At 52.2% G+C, this 23771-nt stretch overlaps 1 protein-coding gene across 4 annotated transcripts in view; it reads right to left on the bottom strand.

Moving 5' to 3' along the window:
- Positions 1 to 6782: 6782 nt before the first annotated feature.
- DHX29 (DExH-box helicase 29) overlaps positions 6783 to 23771 on the bottom strand; it is a 33969-nt gene continuing 16980 nt past the window's right edge. For all 4 annotated transcript variants that reach the window (XM_036409170.2, XM_036409171.1, XM_036409172.2 and 1 more), the window contains 16 exons: positions 23572 to 23715; positions 22630 to 22806; positions 21948 to 22088; positions 18523 to 18667; positions 18272 to 18389; positions 17716 to 17800; positions 16666 to 16754; positions 15530 to 15658; positions 15363 to 15438; positions 14534 to 14758; positions 12465 to 12601; positions 11504 to 11597; positions 9604 to 9906; positions 8766 to 8897; positions 7968 to 8064; positions 6783 to 7064 (listed from right to left, as the gene is read on the bottom strand). In XM_036409170.2, coding sequence (XP_036265063.1) covers positions 7012 to 7064; positions 7968 to 8064; positions 8766 to 8897; positions 9604 to 9906; positions 11504 to 11597; positions 12465 to 12601; positions 14534 to 14758; positions 15363 to 15438; positions 15530 to 15658; positions 16666 to 16754; positions 17716 to 17800; positions 18272 to 18389; positions 18523 to 18667; positions 21948 to 22088; positions 22630 to 22806; positions 23572 to 23715 — 2145 coding nt within the window. In that variant the 3' untranslated portion in view covers positions 6783 to 7011. The remainder of the gene's footprint in view (positions 7065 to 7967; positions 8065 to 8765; positions 8898 to 9603; positions 9907 to 11503; positions 11598 to 12464; positions 12602 to 14533; positions 14759 to 15362; positions 15439 to 15529; positions 15659 to 16665; positions 16755 to 17715; positions 17801 to 18271; positions 18390 to 18522; positions 18668 to 21947; positions 22089 to 22629; positions 22807 to 23571; positions 23716 to 23771) is intronic.

The raw sequence follows: 23771 nt of genomic DNA, 5'->3' as shown, positions 1-23771 counted from the left end.
GCTCTGGAGCAGGAGGCGGGGAGGGTGCAGGAGCCGGGGCCGCGCGGCGGGGCCTAAGTACGGCCGCGCCCCCGCCCCGCCCCGCCCCGCCCCGCCGCCCACGGGCCGGCCGCGGCCGCAGCGGGCTTTCCCGGCTAAACGCCCGCCGGCGCCGCAGCCCGGGAGGCGGAGCCGCCGCCCGCGCACCTGCCCGCGTCCCGCGTTCCCCGGGCAACCGGCGGGGTCCGGGCGGAGCGGAGCCAGGTGAGCGCGGCGCCCGCTGAGCGGCTCCAGAGGGGGTGGTCCGGGCCTCCCCCGGGCCCGGGTCTGGTCCCCCCCGGTCCGCCCCGGAGCCCCGCACCCGGGAGCGGTCCACAGGCCGCCGGCGGAGTTTCTGCTGGAACCGGGGAGCCGGGGCCGCGGGGGCAGGACCCGGGGGCAGGGGCCGCGGGGGCAGGACCCGGGGGCAGGGGCCGCGGGGGCAGGGGCCGCGGGGGCAGGACCCGGGGGCAGGACCCGGGGGCAGGGGCCGCGGGGGCAGGGGCCGCGGGGGCAGGACCCGGGGGCAGGGGCCGCGGGGGCAGGACCCGGGGGCAGGGGCCGCGGGGGCAGGACCCGGGGGCAGGGGCCGCGGGGGCAGGACCCGGGGGCAGGGTCCGCGGGGGCAGGACCCGGGGGCAGGGTCCGCGGGGGCAGGACCCGGGGGCAGGGTCCGCGGGGGCAGGGTCCGCGGGGGCAGGGGCCGCGGGGGCAGGACCCGGGGGCAGGGGCCGCGGGGGCAGGGGCCGCGGGGGCAGGACCCGGGAGCAGGGGCCGCGGGGGCAGGGGCCGCGGGGGCAGGACCCGGGGGCAGGACCCGGGGGCAGGGGCCGCGGGGGCAGGACCCGGGGGCAGGGGCCGCGGGGGCAGGACCCGGGAGCAGGGGCCGCGGGGGCAGGGGCCGCGGGGGCAGGACCCGGGGGCAGGACCCGGGAGCAGGGGCCGCTGGGGCAGGACCCGGGAGCAGGGGCCGCGGGGGCAGGGGCCGCGGGGGCAGGACCCGGGGGCAGGGTCCGCGGGGGCAGAGGCCGCGGGAGCAGGGGCCGCGCGGGTTCGGTGAAGGCGGGACCGCGCAGCCTGGTCCCCGCGGCGCCGGCTGTGGTCTGGCGGCCGGTGCAGCCTCGGGCAGCGGTCTCCGCACGTTGCCCCCGCGCCCGGGCAGAGCGGCTGGGGAACAGCAGGGCCGCGGGCGGCATCCCCTTCACCGACCCTCTCCTCCCACCGGCCTTTCCCGGCTCCTCCTGCTTCCTCGGAGGAAGCCACCAGCCCTGCAGGGGCGCGGAGCTGCAGGGGTGGGGCCAGGGCGTCCGGGACCACTGACCCCCCCCCCCCCCCCCCCCCCCCCCCCCCCGCTTCCCTGGGCCCTGCTGGCTTGGCCCGCAGCTTCCCGGTCTGGGAGAAACTGGACCTTTTGGGAGATGGGCTCTGGCGGCCCAATAGCATCTGGGGGTCTTAACCGCATGTCCCAGGCAGAGCCCACCCCAGGAGCCGCGGGGCCTTCCTCACCCCTCCCGCAGTCCTCCTCAGCCCTTCCAGAAAAAGCTGCCAGCTGCAGTAATCAAAGTGTAAATCTGCCCCCCAATGTACTCGGCTTGAGGTGGTATCTTCTGGAGACGCAGTAAAAGACACAGGGCCAGTGGGTTCTGACTTAGTGTGGATTGTAACCTGAGAGGAGCTAAGGATCACCCGTATTTCCAAACAGCAGCCTGGGCTCCCTCCTCCTCAGGCTGTTGTGGGAAGCTTGGAGGGAGGCACCCTTAGACCTGTGAGGAGGTCTGCTGAGGAGAACCCGGGGTCTGACTTTCCCATCAGGGACGGCCAAGCAGGATGGTGGGAAGAATGCAGTCCCCCACGGGGCCTTCAGTGTGAGGCTCCCTGTTCAATGCAGGTGTCAGTACTGCCCGAGACCAGTGCTGCCCACTGGGGTGTGAGGCAGCCCTGGGTGAATGTGAAATGGGGGTGGGAGGGCCACTAACGCTATCCTTGGGTGGGGGGCACGGTTAACCCGGGGAGCAGGAGCGAGAGCCGGTACAGCATAGCGTGCCATCCTCGTTGCCACCGTGGGTGAGGCTGGGGGCCTCGAGGGAAAGGCCTTGCTCCCCTGGGGGTGCCAGCCCTGGCCGGAGGAGCTGTCTTCCAGGACAGAGGCTGGTTATACTGCTCTTGGCTTTGTTGTGCTTCACAGATGTTTCCTTTTCACAAACTGAAGGTAAGACCTTTCAGCAGCAAAAAGATGGCCACCCGGGGGGCCCTGCCCTCAGAGCGGCCAGCCCGTGGGGAGGCAGACCGCTCGTCATGTGCTCTTAGGGATTAAAGGGCGGTGAGGATTGTGAGTGAACCTCCTGGATGTAGGACATAAAATACATAAAATACAGACACCTGTTAACTCGAGTGAGTGAGAACGTTTAGTATGTCTCAAATACTGCATGGGACACATACTAAAATTACTTTTTTCTGAAGTTCAAATACGGCCTGGGCATACTTACACCCAGAGTCTCTGCTGTTAGCTGCCATTCAAATGTAACTGCGGCAGCCCGCCCTGTGATCTCGGAGCCTGATAGAACCGCTGGCACTAACACAGAGGGTGGGATGGAGAGGAGGAGGGGGTTTTGGGTGGGAGTATTCTGGGAGAGGAAGGGAATGTGGGAGGGTCTGGAAGCACTGGTCTGCAGCCTGCCTGAACACGGGCCTTGGGAGGGGAGGGGAAGGAAGTAGGAGGATAATAGCTAATCTTCATACAGCTTACTGTGTGCCCATTACAGCTATGTTCTGTATGTACATTGGACTCATTGAATCTCCAAACTATGCCATGAGATGGATTCTATATTGTCCCCATTTTACAGAAGAGAAAACTGAGGCTTAGAGCGGACAAGGAATTTGCCCAAGGGCATGCAGGCAGTAAAGGGCAGAACGGGGTCCACTTAGCCTGGCTCTGTTCCATGATCACTGTGCAAGTCCTGAAACCCCAAGATGGCACAGCCTTGTTTGCTACAGTAAATGTCTGGCCTTTCCCCGAAGCCACGGAGCCATCTGTCCTTTGTTTTTAAAGGTCCCTGTGGCTGCCCAGCGGGAAACGGGGCGGAGGGGGCAGGGCTGGAGGCCATCTGGGTGCAGTACTTGCGGTATGAACAACGCAGCCCAAGTTAAGGCTTTTTATTTGCTCTACAAAAGGTCTTTAAAATTAATTCCTGTTTTCTAATCTCTCTGGGACCTGCGCCCAATGCACCTTAAAGGCAGTAGGTAAACCTAAAACACTTAAAAAATGTCAAACCTCATTAAACCCAGGCTTCTCTAGTGAAAGCTGCTCAGCCCGGGCCCTGCTTCACGTCAGGTGCGGGCTGTGAACCTGCCAGGGAATTAATATCAGGGAACCAAAGTTGCCTTGATTTTTGATTTTTTTTTCCCAGTTTGGCACTTCCGTTTCAGCAGAAAGCACCCACTGGGCGTGAAGCAGGTCGGCCCTGGCTGACAGCACCTGTTTTATCAAACAAAACAAGTAGGTTGCTACCTAAATGTGGACAGCTTTGTTAGCACCTCAAATGATCCTTAAACTCGGGTTTCATTGCCACAAAAATATCTATTTATTTAAGGCTATTTTCTATTGATGTTTATAAGTGCCTAAATCCAGAAATATTTAAGGTACTTGAAGTCAGACTACGATAGTTTTGCTGGTATTTAGTAAAACAAAGGGCAGGAATTTTCAGCCCTTTTTTAAAGCCAGACATTTGACTTCCATGTCTACATGTCCACTGGAATCCACACCTGGGGAAAGGCCATCTCTTTTTACCTGCCTACCTGCTGCTTTGCCAAGATCATCAAGGGTTCGGCAGACACGCTCAAGACCATTGCTCCTCCCCGCCCCCTCCACACATGGCTTCCTCTCAGGCGCACACACGACTGGTCTGCCTGGCACAGGTGGTGTCGTGTGATCACAGGGCCCTCAGCTCTGGAGCCAGACTCCTTGGGTTGGAACCCTGGCTTTAGAGCACCCATAAGCTTGAACGGTTCCCCGACTACATTCCTGCTTTCCTCGCTGTTGAGACACGGGGTAAGTGTCCTGTGAGGTAGTCCTGAGGGTTCGACAGGCTCAGGTGGGTGCGCTGCTGCTGCAGTTCTGCTCTGTGCAAGCAGAGAGATGTCTCCTTTAGGGAAGAATACGTGTCCCTCAGTTTGCTGATGCGTCAGTTATTGGTTAGCAGATGAGGACTTTAAAATAATTGTAAGTAGTTCTGACCGGTTTGGCTCGGTGGATAGAGCATCGGCCTTCGGACTGAAGGGTCCCAGTTTCGATTCTGGTCAGGGGCATGTGCCTTGTCTGTAGGCACATATCCAGGAGGGTGTGCAGGATGCAGCCGATCAATGTTTCTAACTCTATCCCTCTCCCTTCCTCTCTGTAAAAAATCAATGACATATATTTAAAAAAAATAATTGTTAGTATGTTAAAATACAGGGTAAGGTGGGTAAAATGGACAAAAAGAGAATTGCACTAGAGAATTGAAATCTATAAAAAATAACCAAATGAGCATGTCATTGAAAACATCTGAAAATAGCACTCACTGGATGGCTTCAACAGCAGCCTGGTTATAGCAGAAGACAGCATTAGTGAATGCCAAGACAGATCAACAGACTGTCAAAGCCAAATCACAGAGAATAGTGAGGGGAGGGGAAGCAAAGAACATACAGCAGCATGCATGATTTTGGTGTTAGACCCTAACTAGTCCCTCAGCCTCTCCTCTGCCTGGTCCATGGTCTCTGTTCTGGCCCCATTTGCCTAGGTAAGCATGTTCAGTCAGCCATTTCAATGGGACGGCCTCTTTCCTCCTAAGAGCCCACGGCCACATGAATGCAAAAAGCACCCTCTCTCCATGTTACCTGCTGCCTCACCACGGCACTCAGGGTGGCCGGGAAAGCCTTTCCAGGCTGGTGCCTACATTCTGCGGTCCTTGGTGGGGTCAGGGTTAGGGTCTGCGCTAACATGGTCCTCACTCTCTGCTGGCTATTTCTTTTGTCTGCAAACGAGCGAGGGTCTTGCCATCCTGAAACGCCTATTTTCAAGCTGTTGTTTCTTTTTCTTTTTTTAAAAAATATTTTATTGATTTTTCACAGAGAGGAAGAGAGAAGAATAGTTAGAAACATAGAAACATCGACGAGTGAGAATCATCCATCAATGCCTCCTGCATACCCCCCACTGGGGATGTGCCCGCAATCAAGGCACATGCCCCTGACCGGAATCGAACCCGGGACCCCTCAGTCCGCAGGCCGACGCTCTATTTACTGAGCCAAATCAGTCCCAGCGAGCTGTTATTTCTTTTTTTTTTTTAATTGATTTTACACAGAGAGGAATTGAGAGGGACAGTTAGAAACGTCGATGAGAAACATCGACCAGCTGCCTCTTACACCCCCCCACTGGGGATGTGCCCGCAACCAAGGTACACGCCCTTGACTGGAATCGAACGCGGGACCCTTCAGTCCGCAGGCCGACGCTCCACCACTGAGCCACACCGGTCCCGGCGAGCTGTTGTTTCTTAATCACGTCTGCAACTGGCACGCTACCTGGTACCCACCTTTGCGTTTTTATTCACTCCCCACGAGGCAGGCTGTGTGATTGCAGGGGGGCAACCAGCAGGCCTCAGGAGCCGGCTCTGAAGGCCTGCTGTGGGGGTAGGGGGGGCCCTGGGCGGAAGCGAGTATTTGCTCTGGAGGCGCCCCTAGTTTTCAGGCGCCTCTTCTGCTTGCTCGGGGCGCTGAACGCCTCCTTTCCTCTGGGAGTCGAATTCCCAGAGCTACGGCTTTGTCTTTGAGCCTGAGGTGGCTTCCCGGGCAGACACTGCGTGTGCAGGAGCCTCTGGAGGTTCCTCAGCTCCCCGCTCCAGCTTCTGCCTCGTGGTCCTGTGGCAGATCCTCTCTCATCCTCCAGCGAATCGCTGAGTGTGTGATGGCTGTGGGACCTGAGTGTCCCTCCTCAGCACCCTTTGTTCAAACTGCTCCCAGAGGCCGAGCTGCTCACTAGCCCAGTGGTCTGTCTGTCGTGACCTTCCTCCAGCAGCTTCCTCCTCTCCCACCCGTGTTCATCCAGCAGGCCTTACCGACTGCCTGTGGGCCACACTGTGCCCCTGCACGTCAGCGAGTCCCGAGCAGCACGTGGTCTGCGGGGAAGACAGGAAGCAGGAGGTCCAGAGGGCCCACGCTGATGGAGTCCTGTGCGTGCCGTCTTCGGCTTTAAAGGGGTGATGTGCTTCAGAACGGGGAGCGTGGTGAGGAGGAAGGCCTGTTTGGTAAGAGCAGCAGCAGTGTCCCCAGCGGAGGCCAGCTTGGGCAGATGTGTGAAAGCCCCTGGGCCTGGCCGTGTGGCTCAGTGGTTGGGTGTCATCTGTACACAAAGAGGTCTCCAGTGCGACTCCTGACCCCTAGTCATCGGATGACCAGTAGGGGGTGTGCAAGAGGCAGTCCCAGCAGCACCATCTGCCCCAGCAGCATCACTACTTCCGAGTCTGGTGCTGGGCTCTGGGCCCGCTGGTGTGCATGAACAGTGCCTTTCTTCAGCTTTATTTTGAGTGTCGAATCTTAAACACCCACTCCTCCCGGTGTTCCTTACGGGATTTACTGCCAGCTGGCGTGGAGCTCGTTTTCTCTGGGGGTCAGAGTCTAAACGCTCCAGGTGGCAGTGACGGAGGGAGGATGTGTGGGGACCAGGCATGGTCATCACTGGGGCGCACACTGCAGACACGCCCTGCCCGAAAGGCACATGTGGTGTGGAGACAGGCTGGCACCAAAGGGTTTATTGTAAATGTCATGGCACATACACTGGGAAGAACTGTCATGAAAACGGAACTAGAGAGTTACGCGTGTAAAGGCTGTGCTTCTCCCGCCGCCTCTGACCTGGCGAGCACCGAGGTCTGCGTCCTGAACACCTCACTGGACCATCCGTGTCCACATCTCTTCACGACTGGGTCTTCACCTGATGTGTAAAGCAGTTCACCATGAACTTGAGTTTCAATTATTCTCTGTTTTTATCAATTCCGTAATGATCTGTAGGATCTTGTCATCTGAGTGGGAGAAAAAAAACCAAGAGCAAATTCACTGGTGAGTTTTCCAATGTAGTCACAGGTAACCCACAGGTGTCCCTGTTAAAAATGCCTTTACATTAAAATAAAAACCAACACCAGCAAGATTCACTGTAACCTAGACACCCATGTCCTCTGTCGCCCACAGCCCTGCTTTGCTGATTGCTGTGCTTCTGCCTGGCAGAGGAGGCTGAGCCGGAGGAGAGGAGGCGAAGCGCTGTCAGTCCTTCCTGCGGAACTATGGATGGACAGATCCCCAAGACTAGGCCGCCAGCTCAGCGAGGAAGCTCCCTGAGGAGGAGCCGGAGGGCGGCCGTGTCTCCAGGTTTGTCCCGGGACACACACACGTTCACAGGGAGCCCCACAGAGGTGTCAATGGGACGTGACAGACTCGCCACATGAGGATCCACATTCCAGCGAAGGAGACAGACAATGGCGGCCCCCTTATTTGCTCAGGAGGCTTTGTTACCAGCTGCTCTCCTAGCAGCTGCTCTGATGTGACTTTCGAAGACTCCAACCACTCTCCAGACAGCTAAGTGATCGGATGAAACTCTATTATACTGGGGGCTTCAATACAAGGCGCTGGGGCCGACGGCTGCAGCGGGAATTCTGTAAGGGGGCCCAGGGCCTGCCAGTGAGGTTCCTGGGGAGAGGTTCTGGAGGGTCAGAGGCATAAAAAACAGCTCACTTGATACAAGGGGAATCGTTAACACAGAGAATAAGTAGGTTTGAACAACTGCTTATGAGTCAGATGGAATTCAGCATTAAATAAATTTTATCAAACAAGTTTTAATCACCTGGAATGTAAGACTTCAGTGTGCCACCCCGTGCGCGTCCTTGCTTAAAAGTACACTGTTTTCTGCCTACGTTAAATCAAACACTTACTTTCAAGGCACAGCTTAGGGTTTTCCAGCTTTTTTCTTAGGACCGAATCAATGAGAACTCTCAGCTGCTTGAAAATGACGGCTATCTTCACAGGGGCCTGTTGAGAGGAAGCGATAAATTGGACAGAATTAATCCCGGGAATGTGAATGTGTTTACATAAATCAAGATAATTGCGTATACCTTCTGCTCTGCTCAGCACATCCTGATTTTAACATAGAGCATCATGGGAAAACATAGGCAAACCACTTCCTGTGGCTAAACTATGCAGACTTCTGTTTCCTTGTGAAGTATCCATAAACTTGACGGGAATTTTTAAAAAGACAGCTTTACTGAGTGAGGCACAGTTTGCAAACCATCAAGGTTCACTCCCTGTTGAGGGCACTATTCAGTGATGTCGGTGAGCCCACCGCTGCACCGCGGTCAGCAGGGCCCCTCGGCAGGACATCCCACCGCCTCAGCCTCGGCGAACACGGCACACCCTTCCGGGCTGAGCTGCTCCCGGAGCTCCGGTGCGGCCCTCGGTCCTCGGAAGGGACTGCAAAGGCAGGAGGTGCTCCCTGGCTCCCACGTAAAGGAACAGTGACGCGCACAGCCCGGCACTGTCATCGTCACTGATGATCGCGCAGTCTGACAGCAACAAACCCGGATTTTCAAACGTCACAGATTTAAAGCCATACAGACAGGATAAAATAAGCTAAGTCAAATCATAGGGGAAAGATGCAAATGCCAAACTTAAGAAGAAGTGCACCTCAACGGCCCAGAAGTAGGACGGGGTGAGCAGTGCGCTGCGGGGCGTACCTGGAAGTGGATCCAGCCGTCCACGGACAGGAGCCGCTCGCGGTGCTGCACCTCGATGTCCCCCCCGAACAGCAGCACCGGGAAGGGGCTGATCAGCGTGGTCTCCCTCAGGTACACGCGGGCATACCTGACCTGCCGGGAGGAAGGCAGCCATCACAGCTCAGCCAGGAATCTGCATCTGCTTCCCATGAGCTCTTTCTGCCACGTGGGACACGTGTTCAGGTGTAAGTTTCATAAAACTCATGTGCACATTCTCATGAGCATAACCTGCCAAGTGTATAGTCACCGCCATCACCACCTGTGCATTCAGCCCGTACAGACATTGTAACCATTACCTGTGGTATAAGGGCAGGCAAAGGTCTACAGTTGTGAGGAGAACCACAGGGCTTATTCTTGTGTTATTACTCATTGTACTGTTTCCCGATCGAAACTGTAACCCTACCTTTGCTCCAGCTGTGTGCCTTGACTAAATGAAACTATCAGCGAGCAATTTTATAAGGCTAATGTTGTCAAACAATTAATAATGCAAAAATACAAGTTATGATTAAGTTTCAATGTTCAGCGAATGCCATCGTTTTACATGTAAGGTGGATGGTATGTTGGGAGTTAAGCCAGCACTTGAAATTCTGGATCCTTGCTACTTGAACAAGTTCTGCTTTTGTCTTTATCTCAGGTAGAAAAGATGATGATGATGATCACGTACAGCCTTGATGTTTTCTTTCATTAGTGAGTAAGAAACGAACAGCTTGGTGTGAGAACCCAGTATCACACCTGCTGGCACTCTAACTTGTGCCGAGTGACTTCCAGCACAGCGCCCTGCGGTTTAAGGAGCACGCACCTTCTCCTGGAATAGGAGCCAGCCGTAGGTCTGCAGGTCCCGGTTCACAGAGGACGGGTGCACCTGCGCCTTGCCCTGGGCTGTCTCCACCACGCAGGCCAGCTTCTCAGTGACGTCCACGGACTTGGTGCAGAGGATCTTGCCCACGCTGTCCGAGAGCCCCGCGGCCAGCACTGCCTTCAGGAGGGCGATTTCTGGGAAGGACAGGGTCTGGGTGGCCTTGCTTCCATCCCAGCCGTTAGAGGCAGTGGACGCCGAAAACCCTGCTGCCTTCACCAGCTTAATCAGCTCCTGTTTCACGTCCTAGATCAGTTTCGGAGGAAAAGACACGAGATCAGACCTGGTTAAAATAGCGACACTGCCAAATAACCTTGGAACTTTCATTCCTGCTTCCTGCTAAAGCTGGGAAGATGCCAGATGCTTATTGGCTTGCTGCAGCCCAAAGTAAAGTAGGAAGAAAAAACGATCCTGGAGTCAAGGATCGATGAGGCATCTGTTACCACCATCCTGGGACCCGAGTCATGAAACACACGCATGTCTGCCTGGGACTGTCCCCTTCGCGCGTGATGGCTCTCCAATGTCCCTGTCAGGACGGCCACACAGAAGGGGAGGGAGAGGCCTCGGCTGCACAGGCCTCCTCCTTCGTCTCTGGAACCTCCCTCCTTCCCTAAGAATCTCCACCAAGTTTATGGACGGCAACTTCCTGTCACCGAACACGGGTCTACCATCCCCTCCTGCCTCTGACAGTGCCACGAAGATGAGCACTTTTCAAAGCAAACAAGATACACGTGTCTGAACGGTGACATTACATTTGGGATTTCCTTTAGGTTCCTGTTTGGTCCAAGGGACTTTGCTTCTAGGGAGGAAAGACCTACAGACAGCTGCTGTCCCAGCAGGCCTGTGGTGAAGAAAGGCTCAGGTAAGGAGGCTGAGGCATGGACTAGGGAGTGCTGCAGGCTCCGCACCGGAGTCCCCAGCCGGCTCTGGGCGGGGGTTCCGGGACCCCTTTCTCTGCTGCGAGGAGGACAGGCTTATTCCCCGGGGGGAGTCCCCGCTGTCGCCCCAGCAGTGAGGTCACAAACAGGAAAAAGTGTTTTTAACCTTTTTCCGTAGGAGCACAGACAGGGATCGGGTGAGGCACACCCGCAGGTAACTTTCTGGATACTTTTACGGGGCTGCACCACACACCATTCCCCAAGCGCCAGGAGCGGAGGTCAGCATGCGGAGCCCTGCCAGGATCACCGGTTTGTTCACTGTCACTGCACATGCGTCCTTTCTGCCTCCCTCACAGTCCGCCTGAGCCTCCCTGCTGCTCAGGACAGTCGCCAGGCCCTTCCCAAGAGCAGGCTGGCACGCCTGCTCACAACCAGCGGCCGCACACGCTGCCAGATGCCTCCCAGGGACAGCACCCCACGCTGCAGCCGGGGCACTGCCGACATGCAGGAACGGGTGAGATTTCCCTGAAGGAACCGGAACTCTGAGGAAGTGAGTGCTGCTTAGCCGGAGCATAAACGCACACGTCGTTCCCAGAACAAGGAAGCACAAAGCTGTGGGGCTGCGCGGCCAGGACTCGGGAAACCTGAAGGGGCGCCCTCACTGTCCAGAGGGGAGGTCTGATTGAAAAGTACCCAGAGGAGGAGCACATGAATCCGGTAAGCTACCAGGCTCATGCCTTTTATGGAAAACGCACTCCCTGACACCGTGGAAACGCTGGGCATCGCCTCGTGATGGAAACGGCCAGGGGAAGGGAGCAGCAAGCATTCACCCTCGTTTCCCTGTCGAATCGGGGCCTCCGGGCACCCAGGAATGGCTCAGGGGAGTGCCCACACTGACCTAGGCACTTCTTCCAAAACACAGGGTCCCTCAGCCACAGCCTGAGCCAGACCTGCGGGAGACTCACCTCCAGGGTGAGCAGGGACGTTCTGTTGAGGAAGTACCTCCGGCAATAAGCCACTTCAGAGCGAGGGCCGCCTTCCTGCCACGCTCTCTTCCACCTACAGAACGAAAGGACCACAGGGCACGTGCTTCCCTTCAAACTCTCTTTGTCAGAGGAACTAATCAAAGCGTCTTTAAACTAGAATCATTTAAGAGGAGGAGTCTTGCTTGTAGAAGCCACCAAGAATTTTGACTGCCCGGCCGGGTGGCTCAGTGGTTGAGCCTTGACCTATAGGACCAGAAAATCACTGGGTTCAATTCCCGGTCAGGGCACATGCCCAGGTTGTGGGCTCGATCCCTAGTGGGGGGCATGAAGGAGGCAGCCGATCAATAGTTCTCATCATTGATATTTCTCTCTCCCTCTCCTTTCCTCTCTGAAATCAATAAAAATATATTAAAAAAAAAAAGAATTTTGAACAAAAGACATTGTTTCTGTTTATGCATAACAGTAAATTAACTTCAAATACAAGGTAATACACATGTAATAATATAAAGTATATTGTTCTTAAATTTTTGAAAGAATTATAAAACTATGAATCAAGCCGAAACTGGTTTGGCTCAGTGGATAGAGCGTAGGCCTGCGGACTGAAAGGTCCCAGGTTCAATTTCGGTCAAGGGCATGTACCTTGGTTGCGGGCACATCCCCGGTGGGGGGTGTGCAGGAGGTGGCTGATCAATGTTTCTCATTGATGTTTCTAACTCTCTATCCCTCTCTCTTCCTCTCTGTAAAAACATCAATAAAAATATATTTAAACAGAAACAAAACAAACAAAAAAAACTATTAATCTATAGCATAATTATGCCTGGGTGACATAACAATAAAATAAAATTTTAAGAGATGCTTTAAATTTGTTTAATGAAAGTCACAGGCAAATTTTTAGGAAGAAACTCGCCCCAGGCTTCACAACACTTGGCATAGCTCTTACCCTAGATACGCGTTGTAGATGGTCAGGTGGTCGGAATCGGCCGTCGCCAACGCTGACTTGGCAAGGTCCGCTTCGTCTTTCCTGCCGATGGGCGTGGTGAAGGGAGACTTCTCGGTCATGACTGCAGCTAGCGTGGCCTACCCAGAAAGCAGACCGCGGTCACACAGGGAGCGCCTGACAGCGGTCTGTGAAGGGCAGTCTCACAGCCACACTGAAGGTGCATGTGTCCTGTTCAGTGCTCTCACGCTCTACATTCCTACAATCGCTCACATACTTCCATATCAGTGGCCTTTGTTTCATTTTGTGGCATTAAAAAAGTCACTGTCCTTGTACATAATCTCTGTGAGACAGACAGGAGCAGTGCCACCGGAATCAGAGGTAAAAGAAACAGAATGGTCAGGTGACATGTAGTCTGTCCCAGTGGAAAGCAATCCCAGAATCACACTCTAATTCTCGACTTAAGCCTGCTGGTGCCCTCTGCCTGCAGTGCTCCTTAAGTACAAGGGGGGCAGACGTGGGCTGACAGCGGTCCGTATGGGAAACAATACAATAACAACACAAGAATAAACTCTGTTTTGTGTACTCACAACTGTAAACCGACTTTTGCCCCGCCTGTACTTTAGGAGAACTGGCTAAAGCACCACCCCCTTGTTGCAGCCCTTCAGGTCGGCTATAGGCCCTCAGCATGATTCTGTTGGTTCCCATCCGAGAGAGAGAGAGAGAGAGAGAGAGAGAGAGAGAGAGAGAGAGAGAGAGAGAGAGAGAGAGAGAGGGAGGGGGGGGGGCAGCCTGTGTGCTGTCCAGGAGTGGCCACAGCGGGAGGAACTGGAGGTGAAATTGCCTGGAGACGCAGGAGCCCAGAGTCCAGCTCAGGCACAAAGCTGGCCATCTCGGGATGCCTGAGGCCAGAGCTGCTGGTGTCGCTGGTGCTCAGACACAAGCTGCACGTGCACCCACAGTGTGATGCGGGCAGAGCAAGCACAGAGCCCTGCCCAGGAAGGGGAGGGAGACAGCTTCTGACTCTACGTATGGGGGTCTGACGGGCCAGAGCTCCCTAAGAACTGGCAGACACAGCGCTTCTCACCTGGTGTGCCCTAAGCATGTCTAATACGTTCTTAGGGCACTGACTTTTCCCCTCAGATTGTCAAGTGAAAAAATGACAACAGCAAACACAATGGCCACCGGGTGGGGATAAATCAACATCAAACCTATTTTTCTGTCAGATCAGCAAAGAATATATTTGGGTGTGCCGCAGAATTTTAGTAATTACTTTCTATGTGCCATGAGATGGAAAAGGTTGAAAATCACTGGTCTACTACATATTCAATTAAATAAATACTTCAAGTGGGATGGTTCATAGAAAAACCCATGTATTGTATTAAGCAGCACCTATAGAATATGTAAGGAGATAGATCAATATATTTCTTGCACATAAGGTTAAATATTAAAAAAGTCTCATTATGCCTGGTCGGTGTGGCTTAGGCGGTTGAGCACTGTCCCATGTACCAAGAGGCCAGCGGCTCGATTCCAGGTCAGGGCACATGCCTGGGCTGCGGGCTCCATCCCCAGTAGAAAATGTGCAGCAGGTAGCCAATGACTCTCTCATTAATGTTTTTATCTCTTTCTCCCTCCCCATTCCTCTCACTCTCTAAAAGTCAATAAAAACATATTTTAAAAATTATCATTTAATCATTCAGACCACCTGCATTTTAATGTTAGTAGACATTCATAATTCAGTTAAAAATTAAAAATTATTGCCAAAACCGGTTTGGCTCAGTGGACAGAACGTCAGCCTGCGGACTGAAAGGTCCCAGGTTCGATTCTGGTCAAGGGCATGTACTTTGGTTGCGGGCACATCCCTGGTGGGGGATGTGCAAGAGGCAGCTGATCGATGTTTCTCTCTCATCGATGTTTCTCTCTCTCTATCCCTCCCCCTTTCTCTGTAAAAAATCAATAAAATATATATTTTTTAAAATTATTTCCAAACTTCACGATTTCTCTGCCAAACTGAGATGGAAAGTGAAGCAGCAGCAGGGGCAGCAGCAGGGGCAGCAGCGGTGTAATCTTACCGCTGGGTCCAGGCAGCCGAATATGGCTCCAAAGATGAGCATCTTGCCGATCTTGACGTTGACGGGCAGAGCCGCCAGGTGCTGGCCCAAAGGAGTCAGTTTAGGCTCCGTCAGCTCACAAGCCCCAATTCTTCGGAGCAAATTCATTGCGTTGCTGATGACCTGGAGCTGAGGCGGGTCTAGGGCTTTGGAGAGGAAATCTTCAGGGGAACCCAGGTTGCATTTCTACAGATTGAGAAGGAGCAACAGAGTTCACATGAGCCACAGAGGTCAGAACTGTGAGTCACATGAAACTCTGAGCACAGAATAAACGTCTGAGTAAGGATACCTCCTCTTCAATAACTGGCAGTGTGTGCGTGGTGCGTGCGAGTTAATGGGTGGGCATGTGGAAGAGACCTTCCAGTGCACATTTTTAGTTTCTTCATTCCTGATTTTTATAGTAAAAAGCCTAAGATCTGAGGGTATTACAGACCTCTCAGACCAGGAAGCCCTGGGTGGAGGTCAGGGTTTCTCAGTGTGAGCCCTGCTGTTCTGAGCCAGGTCACTGTTGTCACTGCAGGTTAAATAGCATCGATGCCCCCGAGGCTGACAACCAAAACCATCTGTGGACACAGCCCACTGCCCCAGGTGAGACTGTACTGAATCCACACACTGCGAGGGCCTGTGGCAGAATTAAATCAAGCACAGGGGCCTCTATGAAAAGGTGAGAGGGGACGTTCACTTAAGCAGAACATCTGGAGCGACACAGGAAGACAAGCTTAGGTCCTCATTTCTTTCCTAAAAGCTTCAGGTGAAGAGCACAGCCGGATCTGCGTCCCTGAGGGATTACCATAACATGAAGACAGAGTTCCTCCAGAGGCACACGGAGGATCTCAGGGACGGAATACTCCATGAAGCCTTCGAACCTGGAAAGTAAAACCACAGCAATCACGTCCGGCACTGGCCACGCGGCTGCCCCAACCACGTGTCTCCACACCGAGGCTGGGCCGCACGTACCTCTCGCGCGTGTACATCCGGAAGCAGAACCCGTCGCGCACCCGCCCGGCTCTGCCCTGGCGCTGCAGAGCGCTCGCCTTGCTGACAAAGGTCTCCACCAGAGAGCTCATCTGGCTGCTCTCGTGGAACCTAAAGAAATGGTGTGGGTGAGGAGATGCATGTGGATGACTGACTTAACTAAAAATCTGAAAATGCCAAAGTATTTGACTCTTAAAATTAAGTTGAAGATAGGCTAAAATGTGTCCATTATCATTGTGGACAAATATTTTCCAAATTATGTTTCATATTTATACAATTTAACAAGTATCACATACTCAGTCACATACTACCAAATTAAAACTCAACACAAGAGAAACCCTACTTAATTTACCCTTTCCCAAATTAACCTGACCATGGAATACTTTCTCTTTCAGTGGAATGTCTATTAATTATGCACAAGAATTATTTGAAGTGTTATTGTGAACGTAATTCACCTTACTTTTCACAAGATATAGTTAAATCCCGAAAACACTTCTACAGCTTTAAAATCAAGGGCTTTTAAAATATAGATATATTTTTATTGATCTGAGAGAGGAAAGGAGAGGAAGAGAGAGAGAAAAACATCTATGAGAGGGAATCATTAATTGGCTGCCTCCTGCACGCCCTCCACTGGGGATCGAGCCCACAACCCGGGACCCTTGAGTCCCCTATCCAGTGAGCCACACGGGCTAGGGCTCCCGGGCTCCCGGGCTCCCTGTTTGGACAGCCGCACCTATCTCCGAGCAGTGCTACCGTTCTAACCCGTGTTCACAGGGGTCCCAGGCTGCTGAGCGCTTATGAAGAGTCTGATGAAGAGTCAGTACAGGCTGCTTTTGCACCCCTCACTGACCTCGGCACTTTAACCATGAGATTTTCACTTTCCCCATTTACATCTGAGGAAACTGCTGGCTATACTGGTGGTTGGAGTACTGCTGGGAAAACCTGAGACATGAATTTGACATTGGCTCTCAGACATTCTAAAATTTCCTCCAGTTTGCTTCGGCAGCATTGGGACATCTGGATTTATCCTCTATGATTCTGTGACTTCTCCTAAGAATTCAAGAGCCGCACACTCTTTTCCGGTGAAAAGTGTTTGGAGTTGGGAAAGTCAAACTTACTTATTTTCTTTTGTCCTTCCAGAGTCAATGACAAATACAACATCTGGAATAGTGATGCCTGTCTCTGCAATATTTGTTGCTAAAACAATCTGAAAATAAACAAAAAGCCAAATATTTAGTAACAATTTTCAGCAATGTGCTATAATGTAAACTACTTTAGAGTCTGAAATGAATTTAAAAAGGGAATTTCAATTTTGTAAAAATCCACCATCTGTTACTGTGTAATTTTAATTTGCTCTAATTATAATCAGTCCCACCACCTCAGTTTGCTCATTAAAGCTACGCCTTTTTATTCTACAAAAGTCCTCTTCCCTGAATTCTAGCCAGTCCTCTTCGGAATGACAGGCGCCCAATGGGAAACTGGGTCAGAGCGGCTGGTGGACCGAGGGTTCTCTAACGGCTCTGAGAGCCAGGGTCGCCGGCTGCATGCCTTTGAGGAGGAGAAAGCGAGGCCCAGTGGGCTGCCGAAGGCCACAGACCTGGAGCAGTGCAGTGCTGAGCCCAGGCCCTGCACAGCGAGGCTCCTCCGGGAGGGAGCGCTGTCCCACAGCCCACCGGTGTTCTTTCCCTCCCGAGGAGCAACATCTGGAAACTCCCTTTGCCGCACTCTCTCCACTCAGACCCACAGAGGACAGACACAACGAAAACGCGAGATTCCCCCCAACCTAACGGTCTACGTATTACAAACAAACCCCAGGGAACAGCCTAGAAAACAACCAAGAACCCTCCCTGGACCCCTAGAGCTCTCAACACCAGCAGCCTTCAGGATGCCTTCTGGGGGGGGGGAGTGATTTTTCTCCTCCCAGGCAGCACCCATGGCGTTATTCCACCACGGGCCTCCGGACAGTCCCGTCCCCTCAGTAACACCCGATGACGGGCTCCGATACCCCAGTTCTCACTGGGTCCACAGCTGCGAGGGGTGAGCTGCGGAGCCTGAAGGCTGCCATGCACCGTCAGGTGCCTAACGTTGTGACTGTCTCTGACGGACGCCCTAGCACCTCCCTGGGTCCCTCCGAGGGAGGGCACGCCCGTGTGCGCACTGGGCTTTACCTTCCTGACTCCCGGAGGCGGGAGTGTGAATGCCGCGGCCTGGTCGTGGGTGGAGAGAATGGAGTGCAGAGCTATCACTTTATATCTGAAAGGGAAATCATACTTCTTAGCAGGAGCTTTGGAAACAACTTCAACATTTTTCACTAGGAACATTTTAGACTTACACAGAAGTTTGGATAATGCACAATGAAACCCCATGTAATCATCAAAGACAAAACACTGAACGGAATGAATTATGTGGAGCACAGGGTTTCCAGGACTTTTGCATGTCCTGAGGTTGCTGTGGAAAGCATTCGGCAGCAGTAAGTGTGTGGGCGAGGAAGAGCAGCCCTGGCTGGGAGGGAGGTAGCCTACGGTTCTGCACACCTAGGCGCTGGGGAGGGGCGCTCAGCAGACTCCCTCCGCTAACCACGTTAAATGTAGAGAACATGCTGTAATAGTGATGTTAGACAACACACTTGCTTCCCATGGACAGTTTCAGCTCGATCAGGAGCGTCACTGCATGAAACACTTCTATCTTAAAGCCACCAGGAACTGAGTCAGGATCTGCAGTTACCGTGCAGAGGAAAACCTCCTGTCCGCCGACAGCAGGTCGTACAGCTGCTGGATGTGGGCGAGGCCCGGCAAGAAGATCAGCACTGCTCCTTCCATATTCCTGAACTGGGGACTTCTGTCTGTGATTTTTGAAAGAGACAATATTCAAAATAAGAAGATAAGGAACAGCACATAAGATATTAATACAATACCTCCATTAACAGAAGAAGCTTTATCAGAACAGATGGAGTCACAGGAGAAATCCTTACGTACCTAAATACACAAGAAGTTCCAAGATGAGGTCCAGGTTGATCTTGTGAGGGTTCATGTAGAGCAGAGCATGCTGTGTGCGGCTGCTGTACTTCTGGTAAAAGGGATTTAGGCCGGCACCTGCTCCCGTCTGCACTGGGATGTATTCCTGACAGAAACATAATCAGAAAAATGACACAAATATTAAGGATTGTGTAAGGAGAAAGATACGCCTTTTTCTTATTGCCACCACTACAGGGTACATCTCTCCTTCTTTCTAGATTTTACGGTGGCTGCTGAGTTCAGTCATCTCTTTTGAGTACCTTTATTTCCTGAGTCTTTCGTTTCTCATTTTCTCTGAAGCTTTAGGGGAAGAGGTTAGATTTTGCGTTCTTGGTTCATCTGCTTACAGAGATACAGTAACTGTGCTTTCTTCAGACGGCAATACAGGAACCATCACGGGCACAATGAAAACCCGGAGAACAGCACCCCTGGCCACATGCAAGGTGCCTTTGCTTTGTGGCATTTCCAACCATGTGTTTGAAACTAAGTCTCCAGGGAGAACTGAGCTTGCCCTGGGCAGCTCCACTACAGAGCCGGGCTCACACGGGGACACGGGCTGCCAGGAAACTGCTGGCCAGGACCAGTCTGCCCCTCCTAGCCACCTGGGGGAGGGGGGGGGGTCAGGTGAATAAGTGAAAGTCATTACATACTTCCTCCTCAGTAAGGGGTCACGCTGTGAGATAATGAAAGTTATCTCTGACTTTTAGGGTCCTTAATTTTTTCATGTATTCCAATGTGGCCCATAACAATGGAAGAAGACAAAATAACATAAACTAAACACTAAACTCTATGAAACAAAGTCGGAAGAAATGTCCTTTAAACTTTGCTTTTAATTGTATCTGTTTCTCTTCTACCAAATTATACTGGAATTCCGTGCCAGCATGATTTAAAGCTCTCACGGCAGGTTATGTTCTGGGGAGCATTATCAGATGTCATTCAAAATGTTTTCTTTTGAGAGAAACCAAGATGGCGGCATAGGGTAGACACCCGAATGCAGCCTACCACAACAAATTTGAATTTAGAACTGAAAAACGGGAGGAATTGCCCTGAAGCGCCAGACGGCTAGCTGAGAGGAGGCTCTGCCATCTGGGAAGGAGAGAGAAGGCACGCTGAACCTCAGGAACTGTGAAGGTACGGAGAACTGTGTGCGCGAAAAGGCGCTGGCTTAATCCCGGTGCGGAGAGGAAGGGCCGGACCGAGATTGCTGCTGGCTTACTCCCTGCACGCAGAGAGGGCAGGCTGGGCTGAGTTCGCTACTGGCTTACTCCTGGCGCAGAGAGGGCAAACAGCTAACGCGGCTGGCTTTCTTGTTCGAGAGGAAAACAGAATCACCCTATTGCTCTGATAAACGGCCCCAGACAGGGAGAGGCCAGACTGTCAGGCAGCGGGCAGAGATCTCTTGGAGGTGTGTGAAGCCAGAGGCCATTACTGCGGGACTTGGGGAGGAGCCGAAGGGAAAACAAAGTTTGTCTGCACCAACCCGAGACTCCGCCCTACCTGTGGCTGAGCACAGAAGCTCTCCCAGAGGCTGGCTTTCTCTAAGGAGGGACTTGCAGGAATCCAAAGCTTGTCTGTGCCTTTACCAAAGAGGTGCGCGCGCCTGCAACCAATCTTCCAAAACTCTCCACGAACAGGACTTTTCTAAGGGGAGACTGACAGGGAACCAAAGATTGTCTGTGCCACCCCGAGACCCCGCCCTATTCAAGCAGAGTACGGAAACCCTCCTAGCTGAGACACTGCTGATCCTCACAGCCAATTGGCTTGGAGATCAACGCTTCCTAGTGATACCAACAATAAGCAAGGCTTAACAACAAGACTGCACACACAGCCCACAAAGGGCTACACCAAGACTGTCCACCACAGGTAACTGGGAAGGCTGTGCTACTGGGCTCTACCAGAACATCTAGCACACAAAGCTATTCCACCAAATCAGGGAAACAACTAAAATGCAGACAAGAAGAAGGACACAAAGGAAGGAGATGGAGGAAAAGAAAAGATTGGACATTGAGTTCAAAACTACAGTTATAAGGTTATTCAACAATATCCTAAAAAAGGCCGATAAAATAAATGAGACCTATGAGGATATGAAAAGGGAGCAACTATAAGGGATCAACAAGAAATGAAGAAAATATTGTCTGAAATAAAAAATATTATACAAAGTCCTAAAAACAGAATGGAAGATCGCAAGAATCAAGACAAAGATTTAGAACACAAAGAGCCAGAGGACACTCCTCTGCAGAAGGGAGAAGATAAGAGAATCCAGAAAGTTGAAGATAGTGTAAGAAACCTCTGGGACAATTTCAAGCGAACCAACATCAGAATTATGGGGATTTCAGAAGAGAGAGAGCAAGATACCGAAAGAGTACTAGAAGAAATAGTGACAGAAAACTTCCCCCACCTGGGGAAAGAAATAGACTTACAAGTCCAGGAAGCCCGCAGAACCCCAAACAAAAGGAATCCAAGAAGGACCACACCAAGACATATCATAATTAAAATTCCAAGAGCAAAAGACAAAGAGAGAATATTAAAAGCAGCAAGAGAAAAGCAGGTAGTGACCTATAAAGGAGCACCCATACGATTGTCAGCTGATTTCTCAACAGAAACCATGCAGGCCAGATGGGAATGGCAAGAAATATTCAAGGTGATGAATAACAAGGACCTACAGCCAAAAATAATCTACCCAGCAAAGCTATCACTCAGAATCGAAGGCCAGATAAAGAGCTTCACAAATAAAAAAAAGCTAAAAGAGTTCATCACCACCAAACCAGAATTATATGAATTGCTGAAGGAGGTTATTTAGGAAGAGGAAGAAGATAAAGATAAAAATTATGATCAACAAATACATAGCTATCAACAAGTGAATCTAAAAACCAAGGGAATTAAAAAATCTGATGAACAATATTAACTGGTGAATATAATAGAATCAGATGTATGGAAGGGGAGTGGACTGACGATTCTCAGGGAAAAGGGGAGTGGGGGTGCGGGAAGAGACTGAACAAAAACTGTGCACCTATGGATGAGGACAATGGGGGATGGGGAAAGGACAGAGGGTGGGGTGGGAACCTGGTGAAGGGGAGCAATTGAGGGAGGGAAGAGGATCACATTTGTAATAATCTGAACAATAAAGATTTATTAAAAAAATAAAATAAAAATGTTTTCTTTTGCTGGCCAGTGTGGCTCCCTTGTTGAGCATCCTCCCATACAGCACGAGGTTGTGAGTTCCAGTCCTGGTCAGGGAATATACTGAGGTTGAGGGTTCGGTCCCCTGTTCGGGGCAGATATGAGAGGCAACCTATCAATGTTTCTCTCTCTCTCCCTCCTCCTCTCTCTAAAATCAATAAATATATCCTCAGGTGAGGATTAAAAACAAAAAGTTTTCTTTTTACCTGGTGTTTTTTTATTTCCCCTGCTTTGCTTGTAACGTTAATGGTTATTTCTTCCTCCTCCTCCAGGAATTTCTGGCAATATTCTGAGTCTTTCTCCAGTACAAAGCCTGTTTCTTCTATTATATCTTCAAGATGAAAAACCTGCGCAGGTTAAAGCATGTAAATGGTGAACGCCAAGACACTTCAGTAAACAGCATGTTAAAGAGAACGGGGGTGTGTGCCACACTACTGAGTGCCCCCTTAGAACGTGACGAAAACACTTTCTTCTCTGTCACTTGGGAACGAAGAGCTTCGCTGGTGTCAGGGCGTCTGCCCCCAGGAGTCCAGAACAAACCCCAGGAGGTGTGTACTTTCCACATGTGAGCACAGATGCAAGACCAGGCAGCAAGGAAGCCTCCAGCCCCCTAAATCTGAGAGGTGGGCGAGGAGGGGCTCCCTCGTGCCCACAGCCACCTCGCTCTGCATGTGACAGCGGGGGTATGAGGTGTGTTCTGTCTGTTTCTCAGGCGTGTCTTTCAGCAGATCCTCCCGAGTCAGGGCAGCAGCCACCTGACCCCCTGGCCCCCAAGGCCCTCTCTAGACTCGCCGCGCCTGGGAACACGTCTCAGCCTCGGACCCGTCCGCTGGTCCCTCTGGTGGGAACGAGGCTGCTGTTCACACACGCAGGCTGCAGAGGACTCACCTCCACGGGATAGCTGCGCCCCGAGATCCTGAGGATGGGGCAGTGTGTGAAGTAGGTGGAGAACTTCTCGCTGTCGACCGTGGCGCTCATGAGGATCAAGTGCAGGTCAGAGCGCTTCTGTAAAATCTCCTTCAGGATAACCAGTAAGAAGTCTGACTGGACGCTTCTTTCATGAACCTGGTAAAAAGGGAATAAAAATTAATCGCATATAAGGCCTGGTAAGAGGCTACATCAACCAGACACTCAAAGTGAAAAGCTAACCAGCACTGACACACAGTCCGTACATGGGAGGGAGAGACGCTGTGTGTTGCAAGTACAACAGACGTTCAGAACTGGAACAGCCACCCGCTGACACCGGGGCCAGCGAACGTCAGCACTGAGTGACCCCAGCTGCGGCCTGGGGCTCCAGCCGAGCAGATGGCCCGCCAGCCTGCGGTGAGATTAGGGCATCTCTAATTTTCACTTAAGGCCAGTGACTCCTGGAGTTCTGCCACTAACTGCCAACACAAGACACACAGTCTGTCCACTTTCTAGAAAAAGGGAAGCTGGATCAGTAGGAACCTCATAGGTCTCTATCAGCTGTCCAAGAAGAAATGTTTATGCCCTGCCCACGCTGTGTGACCTGGCACAGCTGTTTAACCTCTGCCCGATTCCTGGATGGTAACTCAGGGAGAGTACACCTACATGGGGCAGCTGGAGGGTTAAACGGATTTACACATAAAGTCCTCACAACAGCATCTAGCATGGAGCACATGTAGTACAATATTTACTAAATAAACCAACACATGACATTTATTAGAGCAAATGAAATAATTATATGTAGTGTCTGGCATTTATATGCACAAGGAAAATGTTGGCCAGTATTAGTTACAAATAGCACCTTTTTAATAAAAAAAATGTTTAGAATTTACATTTGTGAACATGACTACAGAACATACTCACCTCATCTACAATCACGTGAGACACATTGGTTAGGAGACCATCTTCTTGAAGTTTTCTGAGCAAAACCCCTGTGGTACAATAGAGCAGCCGGGTCGACTCGCTGGCCCGAGATTCCATCCGGATCTGATAGCCACACAAGGAGTGCTGAGGGAGCACACAAGGCGAGTTAGTCTCTCACAGGCCTGCCTGGGAGTGAGGCG

The sequence above is a fragment of the Pipistrellus kuhlii genome, unplaced genomic scaffold, assembly GCF_014108245.1.
Source record: "Pipistrellus kuhlii isolate mPipKuh1 unplaced genomic scaffold, mPipKuh1.p scaffold_m20_p_4, whole genome shotgun sequence".
NCBI classification, from domain to species: Eukaryota; Metazoa; Chordata; class Mammalia; order Chiroptera; family Vespertilionidae; genus Pipistrellus; species Pipistrellus kuhlii.
This window is presented reverse-complemented; position numbering and strand designations above follow the sequence as displayed.